The following is an 18,648-nucleotide window of genomic DNA, read 5'->3' on the forward strand; positions in this document are numbered from 1 at the left end:
TCATCCATGAAAAAATATTACTTTCTATTGTGAATTGTGAATATCAGTAGAGTTGACTTGTCTCACAAATAAAGATTCGTGAAACCGTCTCACAAGAGACCTACTCCGGAAAATTTATCGAAAAACATAGAAAAACAAGTTTCAATTTTTCCATTACAAGAGTTATACGTGCGATCTTTAGGTTTAATTTTTTATCATCTCGCTCCTTAAACACTCGTTGAAATCTCTAAAACTTATGATTTCAATTTTCAAGATTACAGAACAAAAGTTACATGGAAAAAGGCTGAGAAATAACCACCTAGAAGTTACCTAATCAATTACCCTCAAACCCCCTTCTTTAAAACTAAACAGAGCTTGACTAATTCAAACACTTGAATATTTGGAATCAATCCACAATATATATTTGATGGGGGTTTGATATTTTTTTCCTCCTAATGCGGAGAAATAAATTACCATATCTATGTAGGTGAAATTAATCAAGTGCAACACTAGTGGATTTGAAAATCAACACTCTTACCACTGAGCTATTTGGCTGACACGATACGGTCGAGTTTCTAGTTTGCCAAAACGAATGCACGAGAATGAAATACGTCAAATGTTGTGAATGCAAATGAAGGACAAATTTTGCATATTTACAACACGGGTATATAGATCAGCAAATGTAAAATGACGTGAAATTATAACATGTTTTGTAATCCATTGCCTAAACTATATATAACTGAGACGGCGGGGCACACGGTCACATACAACGGCAATTATATGTTCATGAAAGGTGTGAGCGTAGAAGGGGAAGTGGTCATGATAAATAAGAAACTATCTCGAGAAGGCTACAGCTCGGATTTTTCTTTGTGAAATTGTTGATTATTCCTGATTATAGTTCAAGATGAAAGGAAGCTAATGCTATTGTCCGAGTTTCATTCTTTTCGATGGGCCTTGATCGATGATGGGATCAACTGTCATTTGTGGCTCTGCTTGCTGGTTGTCTGGTGTTTTCTCCCCTTCTGTGGTTGGAGGAATATAGCCTTCAGGGAAAGGAGGCGGCGGAGGGGCAGGTGGCAACTGCAAAATATCAAATATCAGCAATATGATTTAACAGCAACAAGTCTTGGAACCAAAACACAATGAAATATAATTCCCAGTCATCTTTCTTGGATTTGAGATGACTGCCAGATGAATGTTTTCTCATGTTCCATCCAAGTGCTCGAAGGGGCGGACCCAAGAGTTTTGAGGGGAACATTTCAGTGTATTTGAATAATTCAATTTTTGGAAGACTGAAGCAAAAAATAAAAAAAGAAAATTGAGCCAGTTAAAATTGCATCCCCCAGGTCCAGCATTGACGAGAATTGTTTAGAAATGCAACCGATCCGAGGTTACATGACAAGCAGTCTATTTCCTTCCAAGTAAAAACATCTCTCGAGAGAACTAATATTATGAGCAGTTCATCATCTTGCGTAACACCATGAAAAGAAATTGACAATATGAATGGTAATGACATAACAAGTTCCCCAAGCTCTTGGTTTACCTTCATGAATTCTATCTGAAAATAATGTGGGTGCAGATCAAATCATACAGTTTCTTTTCAGATATTCATGATACCTTGCGTTGAAGTGATGCAAGAATATGGTCTAGCCGCTTCAGCTCCTTAAAGTCAATGGTCTCTTTAGCAGTCTTTGATTCAGAGGACGTAGTCTCAACTTCAGTATCAACTGCATCCCAAATTATCAAACGAAAAAAGAAAAAAAAAGTGGACACTATGAGCACTGAGACAAAATCAAGCAGTCGAAAAATCCAAGAAGCGCCATGGAAAGGATGGAATCAAACTTATGGAAGCTTGTGCTATGTTTAATCAGATGTACTTCTGAATAAAAATCAATTTTTATGCCATAACATCAACTTGTCTGATAAGTCATAAATATAGCGAGTGTAAAGATGTGATGAAACGTTCAACGTCCTATGCCACGCATAGGAGCGCCACTTTTTCAATGAAACATCATAAAAATAGAGAAAAATTAATTTGCTTGATTTTTCAATTTTCCACCACGTGTACATTCTAACAGTGATGGTATTTTCACAATACAATTCTAGATATATAAAAGTCCCCCACGCAGTTCCTTAAATCTCATTTCATGGCTGAGCGATAACAAGCAAAAAATTGTCATTTGGTAAGCAAAATGTAGAATGTTCATTTTTTAAGTTACCATAACCAATTTTTTCCAACTTCGAGGCTGCAGTGGTAAAAGCCTTTGATATATGGTACAACGCGCGTCCCTATCAAAACACATAAAGGTTAGTCTAATGTGGGCAACAATTGAATATCGAATAATTCTTAAGCACATTGCACATCACATATGCCCGATATCTAAAGTCTACTGTAAGGATTTTCCATCCAATGCAATCTATATTATTATGATTAAAAGTGTATCTTGGACCTCGGTTTTAACAAGCTCGTCAATTCACTTCCCGAACCAATCCTACAAGATTTTTCTTATTTTGGCAATGCCCATCCTTGCAACAATTCAATAACAAAAACACTATCTTTACAAAAATATTGAATACGTATGACAATCTAAGAACACAAGAAATCTTCTTGACGCAAATATTTAATACAAATGCACACAAAGTGGGGGTAAATAAACTAATTGAAAGAAAAACTAGGCAATCAAAAAATTAAATTTCGTCTACAAAGACAAAAAAATGCACCATTAAGCAGCAAAAACTTAGCATGTGGGGCTTTAGGGAAAGGGGACCAACTGTAAAGAAGGATCATAAAAGGGTGCTCGGCCATCATCAGGTGAACTTCCAGGAACTTTACTAAAATCAACAACAAAATGACGGGGTTGCTTATAGAAAACCAAAAAGGAGAAAAGAAAAAAGCTTTAACAGATATAAAACTTTGAATCAATGACAGTATGCATTTAATGCAGCTCAGAGACACGTCAAGCACGGAAAGTGTAAGATAGCGAGATTGAGGAATAAACCTTCAGTTGGAGAACAAAACTTAACACCAAACACTCAGTCAAATTAACAACAACTCAAGTTTCTTTAATACCAACCCCCCCACCCCTCCCCAAAAAAAAACAAAAAAATCAATAAAGGAAAAAAACAAACTCTATCTAGACTTGGAAACTTCTCCCCATCCAACAACATCGAGACTTAATTGAAGCCCAACATCAAAATGGCTCCAAAGCGATCCAAACAATAGGAAAACACAGGAATAACCTGTGATTGATAAGTAATTTAAAAGATATCATCTTAAAGCAGCAGTGTTTTCTACATAGTGCTTTTCAACTTAATTATCTAGGACCCAAGACAAAACATATATCGCAGATATGATGAAATTAAAGATTAAGCTTTGATGTTAAAATGACAAAAATAGTACTTACCAGCATAACATTTAGTTTTGTTCACCATATTAATAGTGGAAGAGATACTGACCACTCGAGATGCAAAGACATTGCAAAGCTGGGGTGCTTGGTATATTGATCCATCCAAGATGTAATAAGTTAGCATAGGAGTCACTTTTTCTGGACCATCGCGCTTTTGCTTTCTAATGACAAACAAATTAGGCTCCAAAACTTCACTCAGTGTGTACTCAGTCCCCGTCATCTTCCTTCACACAAAAAAATACACGATCACAACACAATACTTCAAGCCATCATGGACAACAAACAAAACTGTAAAATGAAAAATTTCAGCTTAAATCCTTCTTCCACATTGACGATCATCATTGACCTTTTCCAAATCTCACTAACTTTAGGGTGCTCAATGTTGAAAATAGTACCACTATGCAATTGGCAATTATGCTCCGAATACAGATAAAACAAAAAAAAGTATAAAAAAATAGGACAAATACCCATGAAATATGAATTATGAAATAGATATCTCCAGGGAACTGAGATTTGAGCTCTAGTTCTGTACTTAAAGGTTGCGTATTTAGCAGAAAACTCATAAATTACACATAGTTCCATTGCAATTTTAATTTAGACGCTATATTCTCTCATTATACGTTGGGCTAACTTTTTATACGACAAGAAAATAAATCACATTTAAATACTTGATTACAATGAAACTCAACCCTCAAATAGGAGTAAAATTTGCTTGACCACGAAACGTAGCTTACGAGAGTTGAGATATGTCGAGAGGGTGGATAGAGCGTAAGCGAAGCTGCTCATTGTTGGAAGAATAATCGTAAAACGGCGACAGTGCGAAGTAATCGAAAACTATGTTTCGATCGAGTGGATACGTGTTGAGCCACAGCTGATCGCGAAAGCAGATTCCGGTCATGTCCGTTCCGGGAGGAGCTGGAGCTGCCGACGATGCTGTCATTAGACCATCAGAATTAGGGTTCACCGCCAGCGGCGGAGGAGCCATCGGTGTAGTGGCCATAACTGTATTGCCTGACTAATCTGATTTTGTTTTATTTTATTTTATTTCTTTTTTTCTAGAACCAATTTGATTTTTTTTTCCTCGAATAATGCATACCAACGATTTCGATTCCAATAAAAAGTAAAATTGAAATCAAATTGTTTAGGTTGATCAAAACTTTTCATTAACCGTTCGAATCGAATTGCACCGCACCTGTTTTCTTAATATTTTATAAAAACTGGTATTAAAAATATTGATCATAAACATCGCATACATGATTTGTGATTACATCGAACTGTCACGCTTAAACTGTCTGACATAATATTTGACATATTATAGTAATTATAAACAACATATTCAACTAAAGAAGTAGTCATTCACTATATCTCAACTCTTTTCAAAATTATTATTCATACAAAAAAAATTCATATTCTTCTTAATTATTTTTAGAATTAGTCTTTTATTAAAGTATTTATTTTTTTACTCCACATATTTTGTTTGAAGTTTGAAAATAAAAAAATGAAAAAAATTCTCTAAATGTCATTTTTGTTGTGAGTGTGTTGTGTTGTTCAATTATTAACTTAGTTTTGACTTTTCATTATTGTCGTATCTAGTTTTATCTTGGTACGATTTGAGTTATATTTTATATTTGAAATACATTATATTGTTATTGTTTTTGAATCAATTTGAATATATGTTTTAATATTTTTTATTAAAAACGGCAAACCAAATGTGATCGCCTGAAACCGTAAAACTAATTATACATGTAAAATCACGATTATTTTTTAAAACAATAACCGACTATATATGACAATTTAGTTTGAATTTAAAAAAAAATAGCAAAATCATACTGTGATCACCCCTAATGCTTTTATTGAATGATATTCATTAGATGAAATGAAAAAAAAAATTTATTAATATAAAGTTTATGATATTTTTGTTTGAAAATGATATTATGATAAATTATTTCTAATTTTTTATATTTTTCTATAATGTTTAATTTGTTAATTTTTATATCTTTTTCTTTATTGTTTTCCACAATTAGTTATATTTATAGCTTATCCAAAATAACTCAAATTTGTGAAAAATGCAACTATATGTGGTAATATGATATTTTAGTAATGTATGTATATCATGTCTTCCCGACGAATATGAAGATGATGATGAAATCGTATTCGATGGGATGATGATGAAGATTAATATAATAAATGAGGATTACGATGGAGGATATAAAATCCTACCTAAATCCGACTCATTGTCATCTACATTTTTTAATTCTAGAGTTTTCAACTTTCAAGTATGCTTTTTAACAGTTACAGTTGTATTATTTTAAATGTAAAAATAAAAAGAAAATGAATGATATAATATATGATCAAGATAACTAATTTTTTTTAATAATTATAATATAAGGCAATAATAATATTTATTTTTGTTAAAAACTGAAAAATAAGAGGTTATATTTTTTTTTTGAATATTCAAGAGAATTTATATTTTACCAAATCAGGAAGAATTAGAAACTCATCTTAGCATATAAGGTACCGAAACAACTTCTCTTGTAAGAGTATGAGTAGCCTGATTCGTTGATGGATCCAAAATTAGAAGTTTAAGAACTTCGACAATTAATAAACCCAAGCTTGAAGAATCTGGCTTAGGAGAATTAAGCGATTCAATGACAAGAAGAGTATCAGATTTGACAATGCTATGCTTCAATTCAAACATAAGTGATGCGATCCTGGTGAAATGGATGAGCCGAGTCGAATGCTCCACCATATCGAATCAATGACAAGAAGAGTATCAGAAATGAAAAGCGTTACACGGCCGTTCATATATTCATCCTCGAGGTCACTACTTTCCAATGTGTTGGGAGCTCACGCCTTACGTGAAATATTTGGAGCACAGCCTTGTCTTGGGAACCCCAACCCTCCTTCGTTAAAGTCTCTGAGGATTTGACTCAATGGTTCGAACTCGACTAGGGACGGAGCCACCCCAAAAGCTGGGGTGGGCTCCAGCCCAGGCTAAAATTTTGGCCCAAAGCAGTAATATATATTGGGTTTTTTTTGTATTAAATTTTAGTATTCTTAGTAAATTTTTTGAGCCCACTTTAGCCCATTTCTTTCAGCTAAATTTTGGCCCAAAGTAGTAATATGTATTGGGTTTTTTTTTTTTTTTAAATTTTAGCCTTCTTAGTAAATTTTTTGAGCCCACTTTAGCCCATTTCTGTCAGCCTATTTTTTTAGGCCACTTTAGCCCATTTCTTTCAGCCTATTCCGTTGATGAATGGCTTACTTTTCATTTTTTAGGACAACAATTATATGATTATGGTATGCATCTCAGCCCAGGATAAAAAAAATTCATGGCTACGTCCCTGAACTCGACAATAGCTCTGATGCCATTTGTTGAACAGTTGAACTCACATATCTCTAGAATGATATGATATCGTCCACTTTGAGAATTTGTTTTGGAGCATCTAGAAAAATCGTAATGATGTTAAGGAAGTGCAGCCAACCAGTCTTGATCTTTTCTTATGCTGTGGATCTTCGATCAAAATGGCTTGCGGCACATCATAGGGCTGACAGCCCTCTATCCCTTTAAGTCAGCTGAACCATCTGCATTGGTGCACACCTCTGGAACCTTTTCTTAAGTGTAATGTTTTTGCTGCGGTGTTTTGTGATCATCCTCGCATGGAATATGGGTGCTTGCTCAGAAATTCTTCAGGTTCGGTCATTGAGGCAATCCATGGCAGCTAAGAGTATTACTTTTTATTGTAAATATCGGTAGGGTTGACATGTCTTACAGATAAAAATTCATGAGACCTTCTCAGAGACCTACTCTAACTAATTATTTATTTATTTTGAAAAAAGTTTGTTCAATAATCCTATTTATGGAATTAATGCTCGAAAGATTTCAAACTCCACATATCATTCTAATATTTCCCCCTTTTTTAAAGGGAGACCTCTTTCTCAAAAGCTTGGTCAACGAAATATTTTTCCTCCACAAATTTAATTTGATCTCTCAATTTTCCATGCTCCCTCCACTAACAATTCTACGAGAAAAATTTACGTTTTAAAATTTTTATCGTTCTTTTTCTGAAAAGATAGAATTGTTTCATGTTCATTTTTGTTTTGCTCGTCATGCCTAGTTGATTTTTGTGTACATACATATATTTTATCGTCATTCGCATGGATCTTGATGTCAAAGATCCTATCTTTTTTCACGTTCAACTTTAATTTCATGGTTCATTTTGGTGTTTCTGTGTACATATTATGATACGTGTTTCATAAATTTAACCGCGAAATCCTCTGGAATTGGTATTCCCTGAGGTTGGAATGGATGCTCTCTTCATGTTTGTGAAATGTTCCCGATGAAGAACGTGTTGGCATCCATCACCAGACTTGTCGATTTTTTTTATTCGATTTGAATTCTTTAAAAACGCAGCAGTCCCTCTTTTCCGTCGTTAAGTTTGTGTTCTGTTGTTTGATAATTTGACCCAATGGCTTACCATGTTACCACGAGGTCTCAATCCGTGTCCTCGTCGCAACAACCGTTGGCTCAGAGATTAACAGATGATCCGGTGACGCATAAAACCGCTCAAAGTACAGTCACGTGCGCATATCAAGCACATATAGCAGGTTTTTGGCGCAATGTAATGGTATTGTGGAGCAAGAATCTCATGAACCACTCTTTAACCATATCTGTCGATAGTGTGGAGCATGATCGTGTTTACACGTGCAAAGTTGACCTGAAACCTTGGCATTTTTGGGCCAAGAAAGGTTACAAGACCTTTGAGGTTGATGGAAACCAATTAGAGGTGTATTGGGATATAAGATCAGCAAAGTTTTCAGGCAGCCCTGAGCCCTGTACGGATTTTTACGTGGCCTTAGTGTCGGAAGAAGAAGTGGTCTTATTATTAGGAGACTACAAGAAGAAGGCATACAAAAGAACCAAATCGAGACCAGCCCTTGTCGATGCTTTGATGTTTTACAAGAAAGAGCATGTTTTTGGCAAGAAGTCTTTCTCCACAAGGGCAAGATTCGATCAGAGGAAACATGACCATGATATTGTTGTGGAAAGCTCGACCTTAGGGTCTAGAGATCCCGAAATGTGGATTAGCATAGATGGGATTGTGTTGATACACATAAGGAACTTGCAATGGAAATTCAGGGGTAATCAGACTGTGCAAGTCAACAAGCAGCCGGTCCAAGTGTTTTGGGATGTGCATGCGTGGTTGTTTAGTGATCCTGGATTGAACCATGGGTTGTTCATCTTCAAGCCGGGGGCACTCGATGACGGGGATAAAGAGGATAATAGTCGATCCGACGAGAGTGATTGTAGTGGAAATAGCAGGTATTATTCAACTGTCAGCTATTCTAAGGCCTCACAGTTCTGTCTTTTTCTCTATGCTTGGAAGATTGAGTGATATCGATGCTTGAAAATTTGGGAAAAAAGTTGCAGTTTAAGCTGAAAAGATGAGATATATGTGTGTGTGATGGGATTTCTCAGAATTGCACCCCTCTTTGTTGCTAATTCATGTTCTGTCATGTTCTTGAATTTTGTTGCTGGAATTTGCCATTCAATCATCTGGATTCAATAGAATATCTAAACTGTGTCAAAATTATCATATCCTAGCTAGTCCCATATTCTGCAGGAAAGATTATACATGATGGATCTCATTAATGTTCCATCATTAGCCAGTACTTGACATTTAGGAAAATGAACAGCTCATGATGTTAGAAATTGGCAGACAAACGAATCGAATCAAGATGAATGATGGCCAATTGGCCATTCTTTCACATTCGAGCTCGAACTTGAATTTTGTGTTAAAAAATCAAAAAACAAACTAATTTGAGTTTGAGTTAGCTCCACTTAAAATTTCAAACAAAATAATTTGTACTCACTCTTCGGACTCAAATATATATTTGAACATGTTCGAGTTCTACTTTAATAGAAATATTTATCAAAAAATATTTTCGTCGCGTAAAAATGTTTGTGCGTCTCTAAGATTTATTTCGTTTTACAGAGAACACGGGCCCAGTTGATGAAACTGTAGCCCGCAAAATTATCTGTCTTGGCCCAGCCCATTTAGTTGGGCTATGATTTAAGATGAATTGACACTTGTGCTCATTTGAGCTTTTGAAATAAAATTTTGCTTAATTTGTTCAAAACATGAATTTTCACATAAAGTGCTAGCTAAGGAATATGAACAGAAAATCACACAATAAAATAGAGTATAAAAATAAATTTAATTATGTCAAATATTTACAATCCAAATAAAAGCATAAAATTATTTGGTCAACAAGTGAATTTACCATATTGCCCCTCGTGGTTAGAGTCAATCTCTTCTCACGTAAAGATCCGAGAGACAGCCTCATTGCTAGTCATATAATGCAATATAACTTCTTTGATCGTAATAGCATATGCAATTTAACATATTTTAAAAATAATAAATGGAGTCGAGACCGTACGACAAGAGAGTGAAATTACCGTTTTGCCCCTGAGAAAGTTAGAAGTCGATCACTTGCAGAGAGATATAAGACAAGCCCATCATGCAAGTCATATATGGCAACTAATCCTACGGTTACGATGGTTACAATTATCAAAACCAAGTTGCGTCCCACTTGACAAAGTTGTCAAATAGATGTTGGAATTGTAGTTTGAAGTGGGGCAACATGACCCAAGCATGACCTCTTCTTTTTAGTTCAATTTTTCCAAGTCAAACTTGTGAAGGCAGCACACACTGCTTTCGTACACAATTCGGTTGGAGTTTTTGTTCTTTTGAGTAATTCAAACGAACATTAAAAGATCGATCAAGTCAATGAAACTGTGTTTTGAAGATATGAAATTTCCGTACGTGATATGATATACGCAAAAAATATAAAATCGAAGCATATTGTCCCAGAGGACGAAGTCGAGTTGGTATCCGGATGACAGATTTGATCCAATAATCAAGATTCTGAGTCCTCTGGATTTCATTCTCTGGAATCTGGATTAATAATTAGTCTCATCTAAGAGGTCACTCAATCACCGTGATTTGCTTCCCTCTTCTCATAAAATGAAGCAAAAAATTTATGTGAGACGGTCTCACTAGTCGTATTTTGTGAGATAGATCTTTTATTTGGGTCATCCATGAAAAAATATTATTTTTAATACTAAGAGTATTATTTTTTATTGTGAATATCGGTAGGGTTGACCCGTTTCACACATAAAGATTCATGAGACCGTCTCACAAAAGACCTGCTCTTCTAAAATGAAAGCATGATCCAAAATTCTAAATTATTTCCATGTTATATTTTATGAAGTTTAAAAAGTCGAATCTGACGAGTAAAAAAAGTTGAATAAAACCATAAATAAAATATCATTTAAGGAAATTCGGACCTAAATAATTCACGAACTTCAAGGGAGTATGTTGGGCGGTGAGGTTTTTGCACAGAAAGCCCCAAAAAACAAGAATAAAACATGTGCTTAGCAATAAGGATTTTGGATTTGGGAGTGGTGAATTTCAAGAGCCACGCCTTTGGATTGAATCAAGGAGACAGGACCACTAACTAATAATGCACATTACATTATTATTATTATAATTATTATTAAGGGAATGTTTGTTGCTTTGATTAGCGTGGTAATCTTAATTTATAACTAAGATCTCCAAGAAAAGGTTGGATTAAGGACAAAGGAATGTTATAGTTGAACATCATAATGTGGGAACCACTTTCTTGCCCTGGCTTGACCTAATTATCCATGTGCTATGTCACACAAACAGTAAGATTAGGACACCACTTGACTCGTAAGATGAGATGATGATTGATGCGATAATAATTTGAAAGATAAAGATAACGTAAATATTCTTTAACTCTAACTGTTGTAAAACTTGAATCAGACTTGAGGCGATGCAAGAATGTTTTCTCTTATTGTTTACTCGAAACAGTGTATATCTTGAATATTTTAAGGGGTAACTTTGGCATTTTTCGGTATATACCGAAAATTCGTTATTGTACCGAAAATTTATTTTTCAATACGATAATTTCGATATATTGAAAATTCAGTATTTCTTCACGGTCCTGGTCAGGAATTTGGTCCTTCAAAAAAGGCAGAAATTTGGCTTTTGGGAAGGCAAAACTAATACTGGATGAAGTTAGGAATTGCCAATATTCTTAATTTTTATGTATATAGTATCTAAAACACATAAATCTAGGCATTCCATTTGTAGTTAATTGAGATAAGCCTCTCTCAACAGGAGACAAGCCTAATTTCAATTTCATGTGATAGCGAAAAAACATCACCTCATGTAATCGGAAAAAACACGTACCAATAAAATATCTTAACGTACGGTTTAAAAATATTTAAGTTGTATAATTATCACCAACTCTAACATATGGTCCTACAAATGATGTCAATATCATGTGTTTGATTATCATATATCGCAAGAAATGAAATTATCAGAAGATTATTTAGCGTAATAATTATCCTACTATGAAACCGATTGACACATAATTATGAAGATATTGTACCGTTTAACAAGAATTGAATGCACATCCTTACCTCTGTTTCTATTTGTGTGAAACTTGAGCAAAAGTTTAACCCAAAAATAAATAATAAAATAAAAGGCATACTTTTAAAGTAGGCGTGCCACTTTCGAGTTCTTGCATTGTGGATAATCATCATTACACTCATCATTAAGAGATGCTGCACAACTTTGATCAAATCAAAGAAGAAGAAAATGATGACTTCATAATGTAAATCTTCAACTTTTGAGCAAAAAAAAAGTTAGATTTTGTTGCTAAAATGATGATAACTAATCATGAATCCGAAAGTCAGAACTAATGACACCATTCATGTCCAAGTACACTTCACACATACTTCCATATAAAAAAAATCAGTACACTGTTCTTTGCAAGAATCAACACTTGAAAATCATGAAATCAACTTTTATGTTGGTGAATAATATTTGGGTTTTGGATGGTAAATTGTGGTGGCTGCTGCATGGCGAATGGGTAGTTTACAAATGGTGGAAATGGAAAATTTGCAGGAAAAGTATTCAAAAGGTCATTCTTCTGGCCTAATGCTTCAAGGGCTTTGATTTGTGATCTTAAAAACTTGAGGTAGTTCGCAGCCTCGTCAAGCATCGATGCAGTATCCATTTTACTCCCACCAGGCACCAGCCTCTGTAGAACCCTGATTTTCTCACTGATTCTTTCCCTCCTCTGCCTCGCAGCCACGGTTTGCGGGTCGTTTGATATCTTCACGTTCTTTCTCTTGGGTTTCTCCACGGCTTCGACCCCGAGATTCACTGGCCTAAAAGCTGCAGCACGGTAGATCATCTCTTTCATCTGTGCAATGGCCTCTGAGTCAGGCTCGTCGAGAGACGATACCGATGAGGTTGCTTTCTGGAAATTGATGTTTGACGACGAAATGGGCCGTTTTTCCGGTCTTGAATTTGTGGGGTTTTGGTGGTTTGGTGAAATGAGATTGAAATTGGTGTCTTCAGATGTAAAAGAATCGAGATTTTGGTGCTTGCTTTCTAATCTCCTTCTTTTGGGTGCATTAGTCTCTTCATATTGTGTGACACAAGATCTGGACTGGTTGTTCGTGGTACGATCATTTTCGGATATTCGCAAAAGCGTCTGCGTCTCCTCATCTGATGATAATAACGCGGCTGATGCGACGGATTTGACAGTAGAGTCGAACTTGCCACTAAAATTCCACGATGGTTTAGTGGCATTAAACTCGTATGTTGGGAGACAAGATGTGGACTGATGGCCCATTACATGCTTATTTGATAATGGTTTCGACATTGTCTCCATTTCTGTGCCACCTTTGGTCTTGTTAGATGATACTAACGAGGCTGGTGCAAGGGATTTGAAGTCAGCTTCGATAGTTCTTGTAAAATTCCATAAATTCCTGCAATCCGAGAAGATCATCGAAATCCCATCGTCCTCAACCGATGCATTATCCATCTGGCTGTTGGACGTCGAGAGTAAGCACTCTAGGGATTCAAGAGATACCATATTCGACGACATTCCAGGCATCATCTTCTCATGGCCATTCTGTGGATTCGTCGAGAATTCTTGATCTGGAGACAAGCTCCATTGTGAGATCATGTTGTGGGATTGATCAGTTTTCTGAAACTGTTCCATGGGATTGAATACATTTCCTGAAATGCCAAACTTTCCACTGCCACAGAGAATGATGTTTGAATCAAACTTCATCGTGTTTTCTTGGAGTTCATGTTCTTGATTGCGCCAATTATCCATCAGATGGAGGGGGAAAAAGACAAGAAAAAATTACCTTCAACCCTGAAAATCCATGAGAATTTTACATCAATACATCATACCTAAAGACTTTGATAAAGTAGATTTGGAAGAAAAATTCAAGAAAGCAAGAAAAGTCGATGAAATTTTGAAAACTTTTTATCTTCACCACCCGTTGCTCCTGCTCGGTTCAACCCCAAAAAACAAAGATTACCTTGTTTAAGACCAATATTCCGATGCCCCTTTCCAGAATCTGCGATTAGAATCGAGAGAAGAAAAAAAAAACTCTGAAAAATAATTCGAACTGGAAAAAACTCGGAATTTTATGAAGAATCCAGTGAAATAGCAGCTGCAGCCACCAGTTTCAACTCGGATTAAACCGAGGGAAAGTTGAAGAAAACAGCCATTGCTAACGTCAGATTCAGCTGCAAAGTTTTGTCCGTAACCAAAATCGAGACAAAACGGAATTCAATGTAACTGCTCAATTGCTTTGCATAGATTACAAAAAAGCCAAACAACAGAGAAGCAAGAAGAAAAAGAAAGAAGTTGATATTCTTGACAAAAAGAATTTTTTGATATGAACCTTAATTTTGCTATTCAGAAGCAAAACAGATTAGGAATGAAATATAGGTAGGCATACGTGCTTATATAGAAAGGATGAAAAAAGAGGCTTCGATTTATTATAAATATTTATATATATAAATAAATGAACATGTTAATTGAACAAATAATTTAATAAAATATTCAGAGTTTTGTTAGAATTGTGGACATGAGATGCAATTTGTTTGAAACAGATTTGGGTTTTTTTTTATTAGTATTTGTACGTACTAGATTTGGCAAAAACTTGTGTGAGACGGTCTCACAAGCCGTATTTTGTGAGATAGATCTTTTATTTGAGTCATCAATGAAAGAATGTTATTTTTTTTATTGTGAATATCGATAGGATTGATCCGTCTCCAGATAAATATTCGTGAGACTATCTCACAAGATACCTACTCCCTAGATTTAGTTGAGTAAAATTAATTAATTTCATACATTTTTTACTAAAATATTTTAAATTCTAATTATATATAGTGTATCTTATGCTTTTATAAATTCAAAAGTATACATACATACAAAAGTTTTTTTAATAATTTTGTAGAAAATGAGAGTAGATAATATGGTAGTCATATATGGAGTTATAGATTTATTAAATAGGGTCTTAAATATATTTTTTACTAAATGAAGATAATATGGTAGTCATATATGGATTTATAGATTTATTAAATAGGGTCTTAAATATATTTTTTACTAAATGAAGAATATGTACCTTTTTCAATGTACTCTTATTTCGTTTTAGTGTTGACATGATGCCAAAAGTCCACAATTTTCACGTTTCACGTCATAATTTTTTGATATCACATCAACATTATCCAACGTTACGTATATGAGCAAAATAGGATTAAGAACAAAAACAAAGTTACAATATGATGTAGCAAAAAAAAACTAATGTAAAACTCACGTAAGATGATCTCACGTGTTAATTTTGTGAGGGCAAAAACTTGTGTGAGACGGTCTCACGGGTCATATTTGTGAGACGGATCTCTTAATTGGGTCACCCATGAAAAAGTATTACTTTTCATGCTAAAAGTATTACTTTTTATTGTGAATATGGGTAGGGTTGACCCGTCTCACAGATTATGATCCGTGAGACGGTCTCACATGAGACCTACTCTTTTGTGAGATAGATCTTCTATTTTGGTCAACCATGAAAAAATATTGTTTTTACTGTCAATTTTATTGTAAAAATGAATATAATTGATTCGTCTCATAGATAAAAAAAAACATGATACTGTCTCTAGGGGTGAGCAAAATCTCGGTTAAACCAAAATAACCGACCGAACCGAGCCAATTCGGAAATTCGGTTCGGTTATTTCGGAAATTCGATTTTGAAAGTTTAAAAAAATCGGTTAATTCGGTTCGATTTCGGTTTTCGTTAAAAAAATCGGTTAACCGAATTAACCGAATAATAAATTATTTTTAAAAAAAAAATAGGTTTATTATATAATTTATAATATTTTTAATGTTTTTATATTTAATTTTATTTTTAAAAAAAATCGTTTAATTCGGTCACCGACCGAATTAACCGATTTTAATTCGGTTAATTTATGATCGGTTATTAAAACTAGTTCGGTCAGTTCAGTTAGCAAAAAATAAAATTCGGTTCGGTTCGGTTATTTGCAATTCGGACCGAACCGACCGAATGCACACCCCTGTCTCAATATATATATAGAGATATACAGAAGACGATTGTCTATCCGAATCTCTTGCTGTAGGTGAAGAGCATGAGATTTCAGAAAAAGCAAATTGAAGATTAATTTACTATTTTTAAGAAATAAATAATTAATTTGATAATATTAAATAATATATTTTCGTGAAGTGGGAGAAAAGCTTGACCTCCTTTTTTGGCTACAGATGCTACGCCATGCGCTCTGTAAAGATGCTGAGCAGTGCAATTATTAACAGTAAATAAAGCTGCTTTATACTAATAAAATTTACTAATCATTCATTAATCATCACTAATTTTTGTTTTACAATTCGTGCCTTTTAAGTTTTATTTATCCACTTCAATTTTTTTATAATTTTCCAATAAAAGTAAGGTAAAAAATTTTGTGAAACGGTCTTACGGGTCGTATTTTGTGAGACAGATATCTTATTTGAATCATTCATGAAAAGGTATTACTTTTTATGCTAAGAGTATTATTTTTTATTTGGAATATCGGTAGGACTGACCGTCTCACCAATAGAGATTCGTGAAACCGTCTCACAAGAGACCTACTCTAAAAATAAAATCTGCCAAAATTTTTTTTGTGATTTTTAGTTAAGAATATTTATAATTTTTAAAAAAAATTATAAATATTCGATAAATTGGAAAACATTAATTTGACTTCATTTTCAACATTTTTTCATTGATGGGAACTTTATAGTTATCAGTGGCCACAAAATGGCACGAGTTAGTACATAACATGTTTATTCAAAGTGGGGTCTCTAATTTATTTTCTTCATCTGACTAAAATCGAAAAAAAAAATCGAAAATGAAACAACTAGAAACTTTAAAAATCCATAAATTTAGTTTTTTATGTTCTATTATTTAAAGTAGTAGTAGAAAATGTGGCAAAAAATGTATGTATAATTTATATATACAATTCTTTCTATTATAATATACAAAAAGAAGTAGATATCATGTGAGACGGTCTCATATGAGTCGCACGATCTATAAAAATAATATTTTTAATATAAAAATAATATTTTTTTTATGAGTTAGGTCGATTAAAAAATATTTCATATAAAATTTCATAAGAGTTTGGTGATAAAGAATATTTTATAAAAGCTCAAGTGATCTGGAATATTAAAAAATGGTGTCAGAAAATGGAATACATAGACAGTAATGTACTTGGAATTTGGTTGCTACTTGGATTTTGTCTCGTCATGATCTCAACTCTACACTATTCTTGTTATTTAAATTTTGATGGATACACCTCTTTTTCGTCTATTGTACTGCACACTTATGCATGCATATAGACCCGATCAAGGATCTTTATTTGTGATATATGTCAACTCTGTTTATATTTACAATAAAAAGTAATATTTTTTCATTCACGACTCAAATAAGAGTTCTGTCTCATAAAATTAACTTGTGAGATCGTCTAATAAAAGTATTTGAGTCAGGGACGTAGCCAGGAAATAAATCGAGACTGAGCTACTAGCGACGGCTCTTCCAAACACCGTCGTCGATCTAGTTCGGCGACGTTTATTGAAACCGTCGCTATTTGTAAACCGTCGTAATGTTAGCGACGGATTTAGTTAAACTGTCGCTACTCTATCCGTTTTTTTTAACCTCGGGCTATGGGCTAAAATTTTTAATAAATTCAAAATTTGTAGCGACGGATGTAGTAAATCCGTCGCCAATCCCTCCATATTTTTTAGTAGGTCAAAAATCTAGTCTGGGCTGGAGCTCACCCCAGTCTTTGGGGTGGCTCCGTCCCTGATTTGAGTTATGTTTTTTTATGATTGTTAAAATTCAAAAGAATAAATTTCAATTCAAATTGATTCAAACCGTAACCGTATAAAACTATCGGAAACCAAAACCAAAATTATATTCAAACGATCTGTCTCAGGTTTCACCTTTTTATTAGAACCTTCAATTGGCACTTATTCAAGAATTTTTATCAGAATTGTTTCAAATTTAATTGAGAAATATGCATTTTTTTTTAGAATAATTATTCATAGAAATTTAATTATTATTTATTAACCAAATAAGAAAGAGACACAAAGAATTGCACCTAGTTTTCTGAGGCTACCCCCACATGCACCCCATCAGTACAGCTCACTGAATGGGTTCCCATGGCAATTTCTTGCTAATTTTAAATTTATCAATCATCAATAAATATAAAATCTCTATAAATTTATAAATAAATAAAATAATGTCAACGCTTATATTTTCTTTCATTCCCCAGATTTTTTTTTTACTTCAAATATTTCTTCATATTTTGTGTAATAAATATAATATATAACCATTTGTTATTTGAAAGTTATTATTATTATTATTATTAGTGATTAAATAAGTGAAATAGGATATATTTTTTAGAGTAAGTCTCTTGTGAGACGATCTCATTAATCTTTATCTGTGTGACGGGTCAACCCTACCGATATTCACAATAAAAATTAATGCTCTTAGCATAAAAAGTAATATTTTTTCATAGATGACCCAAATAAGAGATCCGTCTCACAAAATACGACTCATGAAACCGTCTCGTACAAGTTTTTGTCTATTTTTTAAATTTATCCAACTTAAGAAAATCACAAGTAAAAGATTGCATCACAAGTAAAAGATTGCATGCTACATACATAACAAAATAAACTAATTAAGTAGATTATCATGAAATAATGTGCTCCAGCCAATCACTTGACGAAGAGAACCAAGTACCTCGTCCCATAAAATTGAAATTTCAAATTCTACTCATATTATTTCAAAATATATATTTTCTAATTTTGGCTCATA

The 18,648-nt window shown here is 33.8% G+C and overlaps 3 protein-coding genes across 3 annotated transcripts; 1 reads left to right on the plus strand and 2 right to left on the minus strand.

Moving 5' to 3' along the window:
* Window positions 1–582: 582 nt before the first annotated feature.
* LOC140841149 (mediator of RNA polymerase II transcription subunit 6) lies at window positions 583–4,476 on the minus strand. Its single transcript, XM_073208362.1, has 5 exons — window positions 4,121–4,476; window positions 3,436–3,610; window positions 2,199–2,268; window positions 1,597–1,706; window positions 583–1,059 (listed from the first exon to the last, which is right to left on the minus strand). Exons 1-5 carry the CDS (start codon window positions 4,384–4,386, stop codon window positions 901–903), a joined length of 780 nt encoding a protein of 259 aa, XP_073064463.1. The 5' UTR covers window positions 4,387–4,476; the 3' UTR covers window positions 583–900.
* A 2,791-nt stretch (window positions 4,477–7,267) lies between these two features.
* LOC140841150 (uncharacterized) lies at window positions 7,268–8,985 on the plus strand. Its single transcript, XM_073208363.1, has one exon. It carries the CDS (start codon window positions 7,856–7,858, stop codon window positions 8,780–8,782), a length of 927 nt encoding a protein of 308 aa, XP_073064464.1. The 5' UTR covers window positions 7,268–7,855; the 3' UTR covers window positions 8,783–8,985.
* Window positions 8,986–12,128: 3,143 nt separating this feature from the next.
* On the minus strand, window positions 12,129–14,226 carry LOC140842178 (transcription factor bHLH87). The gene is made up of 2 exons (XM_073209994.1): window positions 13,822–14,226; window positions 12,129–13,652 (listed from the first exon to the last, which is right to left on the minus strand). Exon 2 carries the CDS (start codon window positions 13,608–13,610, stop codon window positions 12,279–12,281), a length of 1,332 nt encoding a protein of 443 aa, XP_073066095.1. The 5' UTR covers window positions 13,611–13,652; window positions 13,822–14,226; the 3' UTR covers window positions 12,129–12,278.
* Between the last annotated feature and the right edge of the window lie 4,422 nt (window positions 14,227–18,648).

The sequence above is a fragment of the Primulina eburnea genome, chromosome 9 (genome assembly GCF_022965805.1).
Source record: "Primulina eburnea isolate SZY01 chromosome 9, ASM2296580v1, whole genome shotgun sequence".
NCBI classification, from domain to species: Eukaryota; Viridiplantae; Streptophyta; class Magnoliopsida; order Lamiales; family Gesneriaceae; genus Primulina; species Primulina eburnea.

Coding starts and splice junctions, on each gene's coding strand:
- LOC140841149 (XM_073208362.1), bottom strand. CDS start 4,386: ATGGCCACTACACCGATGGCTCCTCCGCCGCTGGCGGTGAACCCTAAT. Junction 3,611..4,120: donor CTCGACATATCTCAACTCTC/GTAAGCTACGTT, acceptor TTTTGTGTGAAG/GAAGATGACGGGGACTGAGT. Junction 1,060..1,596: donor TTGCATCACTTCAACGCAAG/GTATCATGAATA, acceptor GATATTTTGCAG/TTGCCACCTGCCCCTCCGCC.
- LOC140841150 (XM_073208363.1), top strand. CDS start 7,856: ATGGCTTACCATGTTACCACGAGGTCTCAATCCGTGTCCTCGTCGCAA.
- LOC140842178 (XM_073209994.1), bottom strand. CDS start 13,610: ATGGATAATTGGCGCAATCAAGAACATGAACTCCAAGAAAACACGATG.